Below are 15,687 nucleotides of genomic sequence, written 5' to 3' on the forward strand. Positions count from 1 at the left end.
AAGTATATATCTGTAAACATGGGAGCTCCAAATATCTAGGGGAATGATGGCTGGTGGATTCATACACCTTTGGATTTCTTTACCCACTAGTGACAGAAGTGAAAGAGGGCAACAGAAGAAGACTGGGAAAGTCTCCAACCAGGAAGGGCAAACAGCAACACATGAAAGGTTTCCTTTAGCATAAGCCTCTGCAAGCTGGCAGAGAGAACTGTACACAAATCACATTACCCAGTCTCAGAAGGTGAGAAATAGAGAGCCAAGGCAGAAGATACTGGACAAAGGTAGGAAAACAAGACAAGAGAATGCACAAAATTCAGGGAGAAGACTACAGACAATAGTAGGAGATTGTGTCTATGAAAGATTGCAAGGCAGTCTTTGAAAAAGTGCCCCATGAGAGCTGGGGCATCTCTTAGCAACATTGTTATATTGCTGCGGAGAGAGTCTTCAGCCCTTACCAGTGATAAGCAAAGGATGTGTCACGGTACAGGAGCAACTGAAGTGTGCCACAGCATCCTGTGCCTTCTGCCTGCTTGCTCATAGCAACCAACAGCAAAAGGCCACCAGACCCCAGCAATCCCAGGGAGATGAGGAGCAAGATATGCTGTGTAGCCCAGCAACCAGCTTGGGACTGTAGCCCAGCCATGCAAAGCAAGGCCACAACAGCTCAGGGAGATCTGCAACAGCCTGCCAATTTAAATCCATAAAAAGAGCACACTCCAGATGGCCAAGGTGTGGGGAACAGTTCTAACCCCTACAAGCTTCCCTTTCCCTCTTCCACCCATGCCACGGTACCTGGCCTCAGTCACACTTGCGATGTCGGTTCCCAAGAAGTGCGGCTTTGGCAGCGTGGTGACAAAGTGAAGGTTCAGAGGGTTAAAAATCCGCACGGTGCCATCAGCACAGCCACAGAAGATGTAGTCATGATTCACGGAGATGCAGTTTGCCACAGTGGTCTGAGGAGGACACAGCACATAAGAAAGCAAATAAGCAATGTGCTCTCACTTCAAAGCTCACCAGACACACAACAGGGAGAACAGCAAATTGACAGACAAAGGAGTCATGGTCAGAAGAGCTGAAGTGAAGTCAAGCCCTGGGAGTAAGAAAAAGCCTAAAAATCCAATTTTTCTTTCTGAGGAGCTTCCCAGTCAAGGTTCACTGCAGATTCCACATGGTTAAGGAAAAAGCCCAGTTCTTCTGGGTCAGAAGTCAGCAGAGCTACATATTTGCTCCAGCTGAGTCTTACTCTGAACATTGCTTTTTGTTCCTCTGTGACATTCAGCACCTCACTCTGTACTAGCACACCAATACATTAGCTGTCATAAGGGGCTAAGAAAAGAAGAAAATGGATTTTCTTCCCCCTCCCACTGGGATCTGTAAAAATGGCAAAAAATGGTACAAAATGGATTGTGGTGATAAGGAAATGAGTTCAACGCAAAACTTTTTTCCAACTTACTGTGAAGCTGTCTGTATTCTGAGCGAGAGTGAAAGGCAGATTTTAGAGAGGAAAGGAAAGGAAAGAAAAGAAGAGGCATTTCACTGGAGTGAAAGTGTGTAAAGATTTTTCCCTTGATTTTCATACACTGGATCCTTTCAGGTGGGCATTTTACATTCAATTGAAATGAAAATAAGCACAATCAAACTCTCAACTATGAGCCAACCTGGGTGTTTAGAACAGTCAAACCAACTAGCACCTTGGGAACCTATATTTGAGATGCACAAGCCAAGTAAGACACCGTGGAGTGGGTAAAAATCAGAATCCTTCTAAAATTCCTACTTGTCCAGGCCAAGCCAGGAGGGACAACACAGGGGTTGCTAAAGCTACATCAGGACACTGCCCAGAAGGGCAGTAGCTTAATGCTGAGGCTTGAGAATGAAAGAGCCTCAAAGATTAACAAAATCCCTTTGCCAAGAAGCAATGCTATTTTTGCCTGGCCTTCCAGACTAAATCACAAAGTGGCAGAGGCCCAATGACTTTCACTGCTGGTGGCAAGCCTGTGCCCTTCTTGTTTGTTGTTCCTGCTGCGCTTCAGCAGACACAAATATTGCAGGACAGGAGAACATAAAACTCACCCTCAGCTCCACCCACTTGTCTAGCAGCCTTTTTTCATTGAATTCACAGAGCAGGCCTGAGGATGTGATGCAGAAGGTGCTGTCAGCTTTTTTGCCCCTCCCACATGCCACATCTGCAAAGAAGTTGTTCCTCAGTTCTCCAAGCAATCCTGAGCGACCCAGCAAGGGGACTGTGGCATTGACCTACCAATAAAAAAACAGTTTGTTAGAAACAGAGCAAGACACTCCAGGCACACAGACATTTTAGAACATCAACCCTTGAGTGCTGAAGTGCCTCAAAGAGAGAGAGCTGCAAACAGCCTACAAGGAGAGGTAGTGACACGTTTTACTTGCTGCAGGCACATTGGTTGCATTGTGTATTGAGACCATCAGTATTAGCATGTCAGTGGAACAGAACACTATCAGTGCCACCCAAACTGCACATCCATACATATGACCCAGAGACAGCAGATCAGTCACTAGAAGAACAACTGTTCCATGGCCAATCTGTGATTTATCCCAGATGCCAAACAGGGTTCAAGCATGAAGTAGGAACGACTGTTCATGAGCACGCAGAAAATTATCATATGTGGCTTCTGTTCCCCAGAGAAGAATCAAGCAGCTAAAAGTTAAAAAACTTCAGGTGATGCTTCAGAAATAACACAACCTTTTGAGATGCTCATACCAACATCAAATAGCTCTCCTCAGCTTTGTGTTCCAAGTTGTTCAATGACTGCAGCTATTTTCTAGGTTTTTTGTCCTTCAGTATATGGGACTAATAAAGAACAGGCATTATGCAACACAGCTCTAGGAGCCACATCCCTACCTCAGTGCAGGATAAGACAAGTTTTTTGTGTCTTTTGGTGCTACCAGCCCATGGAGAGACTGAGACTTGAGAGCCAGGGGTGGAGGGCTGTCCTTGAATCACAGCAAAATCAAAGGAGTTCCCACTTCCCACAGCTGACTGGGGCAAAATCCACCCTGCCATAAGATGGAAATGCCTGTTCACAGCTTGGCCTTGATATACTTTCTCTCACCTTGGAGGTTTTGCTGTCATCCAGGTACCAGAACTTGATGTGTCGATTTCCAGCAGTGACAAAGTAACTGCAGTCCTCCGAAAATGATACAGCTGTCACTTTACTTGAGACTTTGTTGGCTGCCACTACAATGTTTTTCTGGAAACATAATTGTTTAGATAGCTTAATTTATTTACTCAGAAGCAAAGGAAACTCATTTCAATTACAGGCACACATCCAGTACAAATGCTGCAGCAGAGAAAAGACGAGATCCAAACTATTCCCCACTCATCCCTGAACACAATCTCCCCAGCATCAGCTGGGAGCATTGATTTGGCAGACAGTACAATTCATATTTACATTCAATTCCATTTCCACATCAACTGGGATCTAGAACAAATCAGCAGGCCCTAGTGCCTGCAGGAACTTGCCTTGCTGTCTGAGCCATGACAAACATGTCGGTTTCACAATTACCGGGAGCTTGGAGCAAACTCATTTCCCTTTCTAAACAGCAAAAGCATCCACAGGCCAGCCCAAGAAGGAGCTACCCCAGCCTCCAGGCAGCAATGAGGACAGGACACTCCAGATAGGGAACAGGTATTTTCCACAGTGAAAACATTACTGGTTCCTCCATAAATTCTCTTTTCTCTTTAAAGACATGACGCCTTATCAAAAGACCAAAGCACAAAAAAGACCACGTCTGTATCAGAAAGAACAAGGCAAAATCTACTGCACGTCAAAAATTTTGGTAAAGGAGGAAGAACATGGCAGGGACAGAAAACAGGAATGGACACTGCCCAAGCAGAAGGGTCAGATGGCAGGAGCTCTCTGTTCACAATATCAGTGCTCAGTTTTCCCCCCACTGCCTTTCCCCAGTGGAAGAGGTGAAATTAAAAAAGCTTTCCCCTCTGCCTGTGGCAGGTTTTCAACCAGCAGCACATGGTTGACAACAGCGCAGCACCTTTTATTCACCATCTGTTTCCTTTACCCTTCTTTTTAGGGACTTGGTTGCTCCCAGACTTCACAATGCAATGTCCTCATCACACAAACCATGTCACTCCAAGGGCCCCATCAGACAGGGCACTGACAGAACTGGAGAAACCAGCAATAGAGGAATCTGGGCTACTGCAGCATCACCACAGAGAACCCCCCAATCCAGACTGGGGGGCAAAGCAAGGGAGACTGCCATTAACATAACTTTTTCACAACACTGCAAAGAGGAAGGCCTAGGGCCCTTGCAGACCTCAACATTTGGATTGTTGCTGTGGCCTTTCTGTAGGGAAGCAAGGGGACCCTACAGACAACATGGGTTTCTTTTCCATCACAGTCAAATGACCGACCAAGTCGCCCAGCCAGGAAAAACAGGGACAGTGAAGCAGCAGCACAGTGGACGGCAGAAGGGTTGTGGTTAAAAGTGCAGGAAAGTGTTTCGGGAAATCTGTTTTCATATCTTGGTCTCTTATTCTTCTTCAACTTCAGCCAGGTAAAGTCTCCAGTTTTGGTACCCAGCTTGCAAATAGATGCTAGCTGGACGTCCTGAGAGTCACAGTCTGGAGCATATGCTTGAAGTATGTGTTCTTCAGCACAAAATGGTGAGATAATGCTTATCTCACAGGCTCTCATGCACATAATTATAAACAGGATCACAGTGAACAGAAAAACCTGCATAAGCAAGGGAAAACAAAGCTACTTGTACTCAGACCCACACACGCCATGCATTATGACCATCTCCAAGTCACTACTTTCATTCATATAATTAGAAAGAACCAAAAGGCTGAGCACGCCATTTTCAACACTGATAAACACACTTAGGTTTTATCACTACAGAGTGCAGCTACACAAAAAAACCAGCAAGGTCAAACTTCAACTCATGCAGGAGAGAACTGACAGAACTTAAATTACAGCACAGGAAATGTGGTGAAGAGAGCAACATACTAAATGAACACAAACTTACAAGTTGCATCGTGTGAGATTTAACAGATACACTGAAGGGTTTTTTTTTAAATCACATCTCTTTTAGAGAGGGTTACAGCACCTGAAGAGGTAGCAGTATCTGAATAAGTGCTTAGCATTTATTAACACAGAAGACTCCAAGTCTACTGACAATAAACGTTTCTTTTTTATATCCAAACAGCACACATTTAAATATTTTCTAGAGGATAAGACACAGGCTTTGTTTCCAGAGTGCTGCCCCAATTCAGTGGCAGACAGAGTGACCTCCATCAGCTTTCACCCACTGTGCTTTCCCTGTGTTCCCCTTCTCAGTGCTCAAGGATGGGATTAGAGCATTACAAACCGTGACACAACAAAAACAAAAGCCAAGAGCATCCACTACACCACAAAAGAAATCCCTGGCTGATGAGAGTTTCCTTCCTCAACCTCATAAACTGTTTTTTAATAAGCCTCTAAAAAAGCACAAGACTTTGACAAGGTTTCAAAGTCCAAGCTTTTCTGACTGGACAGCAAGATGTCACACGTCTCCAAGTATAGAGAATATCCCTTCACTGAAGTGACTTAGACCTTCCCTAAGGGACCATAGCTCTCTCTGAAGTCCAAACTTGTCTGTGCCTATGAATGTCAAAACCAAACAACAACAGAATTAAAAAAAAAATGCAGAAAGCAAGATGGGACTGAAATAGTTTACAGACAGACTACACACTCTTTCTAATTCAGCAACACTCTGTGGTCCATCCAGCCTCCCAGAGAACTTACCTTCCAAGACCACACGTTGACAATCATGTCATGCTGGTACCCCACTGAAACAATGTACTTGGAGCTGGGGGAGAAGGCCACGCAGGCCACACCGTACTTGTGCTCTTGGAGCTCAGCCACCTGAGTTCGCTCGGCCACATCCCATACCCGAACTGCTGGCATGTGTCCACTCTAGGGGGGACAAGAACAGACACAGAAGAGGAAACGTAACCCCCGAGGTCAGTTCTGACAGATTAAGCATACAAATATATGGAGGCTTGGAAAAAAATGTACAGATGGTGCACTCACAATAGAGTTAGAGGTTAGGCCTCAGTTCCTTTGACTCTTTAAAGCCCAGGTTGAGACTGACAACCTAAGGAGCATATGTGTTTCAACAGGCGTTTGGAAGAATTAATACAATCTTCCCTGCTTTAATCCTTTTCTTACACTATTCACAAAACAGAGACTGGAACGACACTTTTGACACACATCCCTGATCTTTGCAATGGGAACTCACAGCCAGCTCATGAAAATGATTATAATATGTTGTATCTCTGGACTCAGTGAAAAGCCCTCACATCCTTTGTCTCTAACACAACATGGACATCTGAGATCTTAAGCCAGGTCATGACATGACTGTTGTGATTACTGTCACACACCATTTGAGGGAGGCCTCTGGGAGACCAGTAGCATCATTTCTGTCACAAAGGTAGCACACGGATGCACGCTGCCTGAAAGAGTGTGGGCAGGGTGGTGTCAGAGAAAAAGACATTGAGGGAACAGAGCCTCTGGTTTTACATTTGTTCTCCACAGAAACAGAAGGTCACAGACTTCAGAAATGTCAACTCAGCCAGCACCTTCTGCCAGACAATTCCATTCTTTTGTTTAATTGTTTGCTATTAAACCAAAATAGAACAAGGCACACAAGATGAACTGTGGAGCTGGCCAAAAACGTGCCTGATGGGCCAATCCAAGTCAAGAGCCTGCTCATGATTTCACATGTAAGTCTGTCAAAACAGTAGCTTGCAAGATAACATATCCATAGCAACATGGCAAAATGGTACCTTTTCTGATCAGTTTTAAATAAGTCATTTGAGTGTGTGGGAGAGGAAAGTCTCATTACAAGGATAAGTCAAAGCTTTAAAAACCCAGAATTGTGCATGTTTTAATTGTCTCATTTAAAACCTTTGCCAAGTAACTGCTTGTGGTGTGGAAATGTGGTCAGATTTCACTGCAGTTGGTACAGTTCTCCCTCCTGCAAGGCAGAGCTCAGGTCTCAGGGTGTCTGGCAAGATATTTAAATGAGCTGAATCAGCTGCTCTTCAAAGCAACTACTGTACTTAAACACATGCATCCATATACATATATATTTCTCAGCATCTTAGCATACACCCCAATCCCTCAACAAATTGAATTTGTATTTCATCATTTAAGAAATGCTCACCAAAAGTGAGCTCTGTGTGATCGCCATGATGAGGCATCTATGCCTCTATGGGGAGGAAGAAAAAATTAAAAACGGAAAAAAAATCTTTTGGATTTGAAATATACAAAGGACATTTAATATGTGTGGGTGTCCAAGGACTAGCCTCCATGTTCTCCTTCCTGAAAATCCAGCCATGCAGAAAACTAAGATGTTATTAGGCAGAATTAGCATGAGGCTGATAAAAGTGAGCTTGACAAAGTGAACTCAGAAAGCATTTCCCTATGTGACCACCCCACAGGACAGAGGCTGAACGAAGATGAGACTGCTGACACCGGCAGGGGACACTGCTACACCAAGTAATAACTCAAACGTCAGACACATGGGAGGATACTGAAGAAGAAATGGTCTTAAAACCAGGCAAGAGTAGACATGTTTTGCAACAAGGAAAGAAAAAAAAAGCTTCCAAGTATAACTGGAAAGGCTTTTTCTTTTTTTATCTGAACCTGTCATTTACCCCAATGGAGTTTCAAACTGAAAAGTTTGAGTTGTCAGTAAGAAAAATACCCACTTCATTTTTCACCACTTTTGCTACTCCAAATGAAAAGAGTAGAGCACCAGAGATTTAGGAAAAAAAAATGCACAGAAGGCACCAGAAACATCAAAGCTAAACACCAAGAGGAAATATATATATAATAATTTCAATATAAAGGGGGTTTATTACATTAAGACTTCCAGAGTGTAAGGAGACATTGAAACAAACTGCAGCTATAAAACCTCATGCTTTCACTAAAAATTTAACGACAACAATCTCTGATGCTCTGATGAAAAAATTATGCTTACTTTTTCTGTGCTGAGGTACCCTCCATCCCAAAACACTGCTGTTTCTATCCTTGGCCTGATCCATGTAGGATTCAGGCCAAGCTTGGGAGCCACTCAGTAGCATAACAGTTGCGATCACGGTGGCTGCACTAGGGACGTCTGGAGCAAAGAGCCTCCGTCTTGACAGCTCCAGCATAGGGCTGTCACAGACTTCTCTGTGGCTGAAGCTCAGGAGGGGATCTATTTCACACATGTGCCCTCCCAACGTCCTACAGAGGCACTGAAACTAGGGGTAAATTACCATTAATCACACAAAGAGCAAACTGAGCTCAACCATATGGTGGACAGTCAGCATTTCTGTGCATTTCTAACATCCAGCAATTCCAACCTCATGACACAGCCCACGTCTCTAACTTCTAATGCAGAACAGACACAAACTTCACTTATCCTTGTCCTCTCCCTTGGGCATGTTTGGAAGAAGGAAGCAATTGTCGCCCCCAGCCAAACATACAATGCCAAACCACAGGCACCAGCATCTTCTGTCACTATTCCTAAAGCTCCATTCCACATGTGCTTTTCACTTTTTCCACAACACTGTTCCTGGCTTCAGTTACTTCCTGAAATTCTAAAGGGACAATGCTAAACTCAGACCAAGATTAAGGACCATTCAAGCACTCTTCACTGGTGCTAGAATAAAGCCATGCTGTGTTTCCTTCCACTTATTTTTCACCCTACCTCAGCCCACAGACAACATCCCAGAAGATGCATCCACCCAAGGTGATAAGGGACAACACACTGGAAAGCCACCAGCAGGAGCACCCAGAGCTGCCATAACCCAATAGGTCCACCCAGAGATGCAACACTGAAATAGGTTTGTCTGTGACAAGGCAGTTCACCGGCTTGTTTCTTCTAACACCCTCTGCCCTGCTTCAAAACACAATGGACAAGGTGTGCCCTCTCCCCTCTCACACTTACCTCTCCTGTAACCAAATATTTTCCATCTGGAGAGAAAGCAAGTGCTGTAATTGTTTTCCTAAAACAGAGAAAATGACACTGAGCAACATTTCCAACATGTGATTTCATTTCAATAAGTCATGACTGGGGAGTAGGTTGGGATGAACTGGAAAGAGTCTGAAATGACACGTAATAGCCTGACACAACAGTTTTGCTTTACCAGAGATCTAACACTTGCCATGGGGATGCCCTGCTGCCCAAGTCTCAAGCAGCATGGCTACAGTGCTGGAAAAGCTCCAGAAGTCAAGGTTCATCCTTGTGCCTTTATTCCAGATGCAAGGACCATGTCCCAGTCCTGGCTTCAATAATGAGGTCATTGTTTAAAGTGGACAAAAAAAAAAATCAGATATCATGGAGTTCTAGCAAGACCTTCATGTCATGCCTGTGAGAAGTTCCTCATGGGATCACAATGTTTATGAGGTGGCAACCGATCAGCAAAGCACCTCACATTAGAAGGAGCTGGAGTCAAACCAGCAGGCAGCCTCTCCCCAAGGCAGCTCACACCGAGGGGATTTAGCCTGGAGCAACAGCAGCTCCTGCACTTCACTCAAGCCATAAAAACCTTGAAATCACCCCACCCCTCTCCCACTCCCCCCAAAAGCAAGCCCAGCTTAAAGCTTCACTCACCTGGAACTGTTTAGAATATGGTGTTGCTTATTTTTTCTAGGGTTGAACAGCACAACAACACACCTAGAAGAGGGAAACAGAAGAACAAAAAGAATTGACATGACCATGTCCAAACATGACAAAATAAAGAAAACCAAAGAGCTATCCTAGCTGGCAGAGCTGCGGCAAAAGCAGTCCCAAAATGCTGTTTTATCCCCTAATCTCACAGACTGAGCTGGGGTTAACCAGATACCACCAAGGAAAATAACAGCCCAGAGGGGAATCACAGTTCTCTCTCACATTGAGGAGTACCATAAATAATTACCTTTCCAGCATCTGGGAGCCCTGAGTCTCTGATTGCTCAAGTAGGACAGAAAGGTTAACCATGAAAGTTTGTGCAACGGCCCTAATGGATTATGTCCCTGCCATAAAAGTGACCCTGTGTACTGGGCACCAAATGAGCATGCCTAGAACAGAGTAAGAAGGTCAGGGAGAAGGAGGGAAGGGATTTTTCAGAAAAGCTCTCAGGGAGGGGAGGAGAAGGTACAGAGGTTAAATTTCTGTGCCTTGCCCATAACACTAGACAGGACAGAAACTGTTAAGTATAGCACAAGAGGTGACTGGCCAGTTAAGAAGCGAGACATATGATGCCAAAAAACTATTGACTCCAGGGACATATCTGGATAAACAACTTGCTCGGGAGAATTGCAGAAATATCTCAGCAAGAAGAACTGCAAAAACAAGAAGTAGTGAACTCCTGGTAAGCAATATAATCATCTCTATTGGGAGAAAAAAAGTCTGTGACAGAGAGGGGAGGAAAGGAGAAAAGGCCTCATTTCCTCACTGATCTTGCCCATAGCACATTGCCTTGGTGCCTCATCCCACCACAACCAGGCTGGGCCAGTCCCAGGTACTGGAGCCTCCCCCATTCTCCACAAACACCTACACAAACAACAGCATTTGTCTTCGGGCAGAAAACACAATCCTACTGCCCCCTCCCAAAAGTGTAACTGTTAAGTGAATAAAAGGAAGGGAAAACTGGCCTCAGAACAGCAATTGCTCTATGACTTCGTGCCCTATCTCTCACTTCACTTCTAGAACAGAAATTGGGGTTTTCACCTATCCCTCCACTAGCACACGCTGCCAGCGCTCGGAGAGTCCCGGCTGCTCCTTGGCTGCAGTGCCAGGGGAGCGCTGGGGGATGCCCAGGCTCTGCTGCCAGCAGCCCTCGCTGCACTGGGGACTTCACTCGTGTCACCATTGTGCTGGGACTTGCCTGCAACATGTGCCAGGTTGCAGACATTAGTCAGGGAGGGAAACGCAGAGGACGGAAGTAGAGGAGTTGGCCTGAAGCAGTCAAGCAGAATGGCAAAAGCTGAAGCATCACAGAAATCCATTGCAGCACCTCCGTTACAGACCTCACCAACATTTCAGCACAGGCAGGGCACACTCACATGCGGGGCTTTAGCCAGGACTGCACACACCTTGGTGCCATGCCACCCAGGGCAAGAGCTGTGTCCTTCCAGGCCCCTCCATGCCCCCAGCAGCAGGCAGTGCCGGCATTGCTGCAGCCATGGCTCAGGGTTGACAGGGACCTAAGATGTCTCTGGCACCTCCTCACCTAGCCTTTCCCTTGGCCTGACTGGGCTACCCTGCCAGAAGTGGTGTAAATTTTGAAATGGAAAAGAGAACAGGAAGGAGGGCTGATGCACCAAGACCTTGAGCTCAGAGTCCTTGGCTGAAGCTGTCACGCTCCGTTAACATTGCTAGTTCAAAGTGGACACCATCAGAGGGTACCAAAGCTTTAACCTCCAAAGCACCAACCATTCACAAGACAACTATTCAGACTACTCCTCTCCACCCATGCCATTCCACCTATTCTCCACTCACACTCCACTCAGAAGGCCAAGGCAATAAAGGCACCAAACTTTCTTGATAGTTAAGGCAGACAGGTGTGGTTGGAGAAGTAATCTTGTGGAAGAGCAGGGGAAGTCTAAATCAGCAATTTGTTCAGACCAGGAATTGATTCTTCTGCACTTTTTATCCTGGGGAACCAATCTGGAGAGTTTCAAGTCAAAGCTATGCAATGTATTTCTGAGGGATTAGTGTAAAGAAGCAGGTGGTTTGTGATCCATTAACAAGTCAGGGGAGGTTAAGCCTTGCAAACCACGAGATATGAAATAGGAAGTTAGCAGATGTGAAAATCTATCTAATCCCAAGCCTCCAGCTAATCAGAAAAGCAAAGCAAAACCCCATTATGTGGAGTTGGATACTGTTAATGGACCAAAATCTCCCTGAATTACGACAGAGAAGACTTGCGCTCAAAATAAGCTTCAAAAAATACAGAATGAATAAAGGAAAGATATAAAATCTTGGCAAATGGTTCCTATGTAGCTCTTCAATTTAAATATCTGTTTTATGGGAGGAACTCTGCAAAGAAAAAAAAAGACAGGAAAGATGCATAAAACAAACCATCGTCTTCAAACCAGGCAAGAAAACAAACCACTTCCTAGAATAGTATAGCGAACCACTGAAGTCCAGGGCTCTGCCATTATTAACTTGCACAACAGACCCTTTGGCCACCTAGAACATGAATTTTAGCTCACTTGCACTCTGGAGGGGCAGTCTGCCAGCAGGCTTCCTCCCTGCTTCCCAGCCCTTGGCCAAGCCCAGAGCCCACAGTGAAGGTAAGAGCCACCCAGCTCATACACACAAGTGAATCAACAAACCGTCCCAAGAGCCACACAGGTCCTAGTGCCAGAGTAGCCATCAAAAAAATAGATAGTTTAACTGTCCTGAGACACTCCTATGCTCAATTCACTGAGTTCGACCCATAATTGAAAAACCCTATCTGAAAGGGGGAGGGGAGGGAAGAAGGAAATAAATCACAGTATCATTTTACTGGTCAACAAGAACTGATTTACGTGATGAAAAGGTAATTTTAACTCACAGATTTAGTGAAATAAGATTCACATGGTTGAGTTGGAAGCTAACAACTAATATTACTTGCTAACTGGTTATGACCTTCTATGCCAATAAAGTCAATTAGCCAGGTTAAATAAGTCTTCTAAACTTGCTTTTTTAAATTAGCTGCTACCCAACAAAAGCCACCCCGCTGCTGTGCTGTCCCATGCCGATTGTCAACCATCACCCTCCTGCCTGCCATACACAGGGACAATGAAGACTCAAGCCAACTCCAAGCATACCTTACTCAGCAAGACGGCAGGCCATGAACCACAAATCTTACAGAAGGACACAGATACTGTGCTGGGAGACAGGAGCACTTGACTTTGAAAACTGCCTCCCTCTCAAAATGCTTAAGTAGGTATCTAGTCTGCTCCATCCTAGAGAGCACATCCCCTCAACAAGCAGAAATTAACCATTTCTAGCACTTTAATCTCTTCTCAGTGTTCAGGGCAGCCTCAGTTGCCTGCTCAGACACTCACAGCTGAGCTCAGCATAGCCCCAGAGTAGCTCCTCCATCCCACAGAGAAAGCAACTCGTTCTTCAGCAGAACCCACAGCAGTTCTCCAAACCAGGTGGCTCAGAGCCCTTTAGTACTCTGAGCATGCTTTGTTTTATCCAAGGAAATTGGTCTAGAAAAATAAAGGGAAAGGAAACACGGCATGGTCAGATCGCTGCTACTTCATGCTGCCTCCAAGTCCAGTAAGGCTACCAAGCCCTCAGGAGACAAAGTACCTATTCCCTTCCATTTATGCTGGCTTTAATCTTACAGCAGTTAAAATAACAAAAATAATTACCATGGAAAACTAATTGCACAGAAGAGCATACACCCATCTATCCAAGAGCATACACCCATCTATCCATCCTCCACTTTTGCTCCTTTATAAGACAACATTAAGCATTTTGCAGCCAGAGGGATGGAAAGGACGCAAGGGAAGAAAGCTCTGATATTTTTGTTCCTGGCTCCCAATTGTGGATGTAGATCAAGCAGAGTACTTCAAACCTGCACGTCTATCATGGTCATCAACTCTTCCACCTGCCACACCCCTTTCCCAAATTGAAGCTTTCAAAACAAATTCAAGTTCTCAAGACTCCTTTGCCTGAAGAGATCTTTTTAAATGCTAGTGCCAACATGCAAACTAAGACTAGCTCCAAAAGCACCACACATAGGACCTACACAGAGGCAACCTGACCCTGGTGCACACTAGCTGTTTAGAAGGTCAACATGGTTAGCACCCTTGTTTCAGCACAAATCCTACCTCCTCTGCAGCCATGGGCAGGGCTTGGTGACCACAGCATCTTTTTAAATACATTCTGATTTCCAAGACGTTTACAGAAACTGTTTGCTCCTATATAGATTACTGCTGTACAAACCACCAATCGGCCAGCTGAGATCAAGTGTCCTGTTTGTTTGCATGGTTCCTGCAGAGGCCGCTGGCAATGGCATACATATTTAAAGGTATTATTTCTAGGTCTATGACACCGCCCTACAACCTTTAAGTACACCTCCCTGATGCAAACAGCTTTTAAAAAAAACTTGGCTGTGGAATATCTCCCAGCTCTTCTCTTTCTTGTGGGACCATTCAGGTAACTTCAAATAAAAGGGAAGGACAGAATCAGCTCTCCCAGTGATGTCAAAGGTTTTTGCAGACAACCTGAGCTCCCTTCATCAAGGATGCCATTTGGGTGAGCCAAAAAGAAAGTGGTGAAATGTTCCTTGCAGAGCTTTCCAAACCTCCATGAATGCACAGCCCTATCTTATATATGCAAAACTGTGCACCATACATGCAGATAAAAAGCTGCTGTTGTTTCAACGGGAGAGGGGAGGGAGTGTCACAGAAGTTTCCATTGGCTCCAGCAAGAGGAAAAAAATATATATAAAAAAGAAGCAATTTCCCCAAGCTAAATATAGTAGCAGGAATGGAGAGGAATTGGACGTCAGTATCACTTTTACATGAAGTATCTGACTCACTAAGTCAGCAGCAGTGCATCACTCCATGCAGCTGCCCCCACCTTCTGCCTTTTCTCCTATTGGCTTCACTCCTGTTCTTATCAAAATTCTAGTTCCTGGACATTTTCATCTTCTCATTGTCCCCCAGTTTCCTCACACGACCCTCTAGTCTCAGCTGCCTTCCCCCAGCCACCTCCTTCTTCACGCTTCTTCAGCAACCTAATCAAAAACAGATTTCTGCAGAAGTCAGTTTTCCTCTTTCCTTCCTCTGCAGGTCACACTACCCTTCAGCGGGCCTGGGAAAATTAAAAGCCCGTGATGGCATTCCTCTCCAAGTTATCCATCAACTCTGAGTTGCCCTGTCTTGTAGGACACATGGCTGGAGGCAGCATTCATGGGTCAGGTCCTCCTTTCCTAAATGCACGCAGCCTGTGCTATGAAGAGGATGCTGTACAGAGGAAAGAAAACTCCATTAATATATAAAAACAAATGCTAGCTTGCTTTTTTTTTTTTCGCCACAAATATATTCCTTTTCACGCTGCTGCAAGAATAAGTGAAAAGAGCAAACAGTTCCATCCCTTCAAAAATCAGTCCATTTCTCAGTTTCTGGCTCATACTCTCCTCTCTTCCCCACACCCAAAGCTATTCAAATGCAAGTGCAATAGCTTCCTACGCGCTAAATGAATGAAAAAAAAAAAAAAAAAAGACATTGATAAGAACAAAATCTTTTTTACACTGCACTGGTTGCCAAGGGAAGCTTGATCAGAGTGAAGCAGTGTCTACAAAAGCTGGTGTTCATTTTCTGTGTGGCAACTCTTCCTGCCAGAAAGCTTCTTTAATTCACAGCCAGTACTGGGAGTGGGCTAACAGTGATGCGATAGGATGTGGACACTGAGTATGTAACTGAATAGGTATTTTCATGTAAGCTATATGAATTAAATGCATGCTGAGAAGAAAGATGTCTCTGTTGAGAGGTTAAGATTTGGGTGTCACTGCCTGAGGAGAAAAGCCTTCAGAGCTCCCTGCAACAATTCACGACAACAAAGACTCAAAAAGTGGGAGCCTGAGAAATGCAGCTAAATTCATGCTTCAGAAACCAACACAGCCTAAAAAAACAGGCTAAAAAGCACTGAATACTGAACAAAAAACCCACA

At 44.7% G+C, this 15,687-nt stretch overlaps 1 protein-coding gene across 1 annotated transcript in view; it reads right to left on the reverse strand.

Annotated features, from left to right (window-relative positions):
* MAPKBP1 (mitogen-activated protein kinase binding protein 1) overlaps positions 1-15,687 on the reverse strand; it is a 97,974-nt gene that overhangs the window by 32,792 nt on the left and 49,495 nt on the right. Inside the window, 7 exon segments of the mRNA XM_080345260.1 lie at positions 793-953; positions 1,454-1,471; positions 2,071-2,253; positions 3,087-3,224; positions 5,778-5,948; positions 8,974-9,031; positions 9,640-9,702. Of these exon segments, the coding sequence (XP_080201386.1) occupies positions 793-953; positions 1,454-1,471; positions 2,071-2,253; positions 3,087-3,224; positions 5,778-5,948; positions 8,974-9,031; positions 9,640-9,702 (792 nt within the window).

The sequence above is a fragment of the Nesoenas mayeri genome (genome assembly GCF_963082525.1).
Source record: "Nesoenas mayeri genome assembly, chromosome: 5".
Lineage (NCBI taxonomy): Eukaryota > Metazoa > Chordata > Aves > Columbiformes > Columbidae > Nesoenas > Nesoenas mayeri.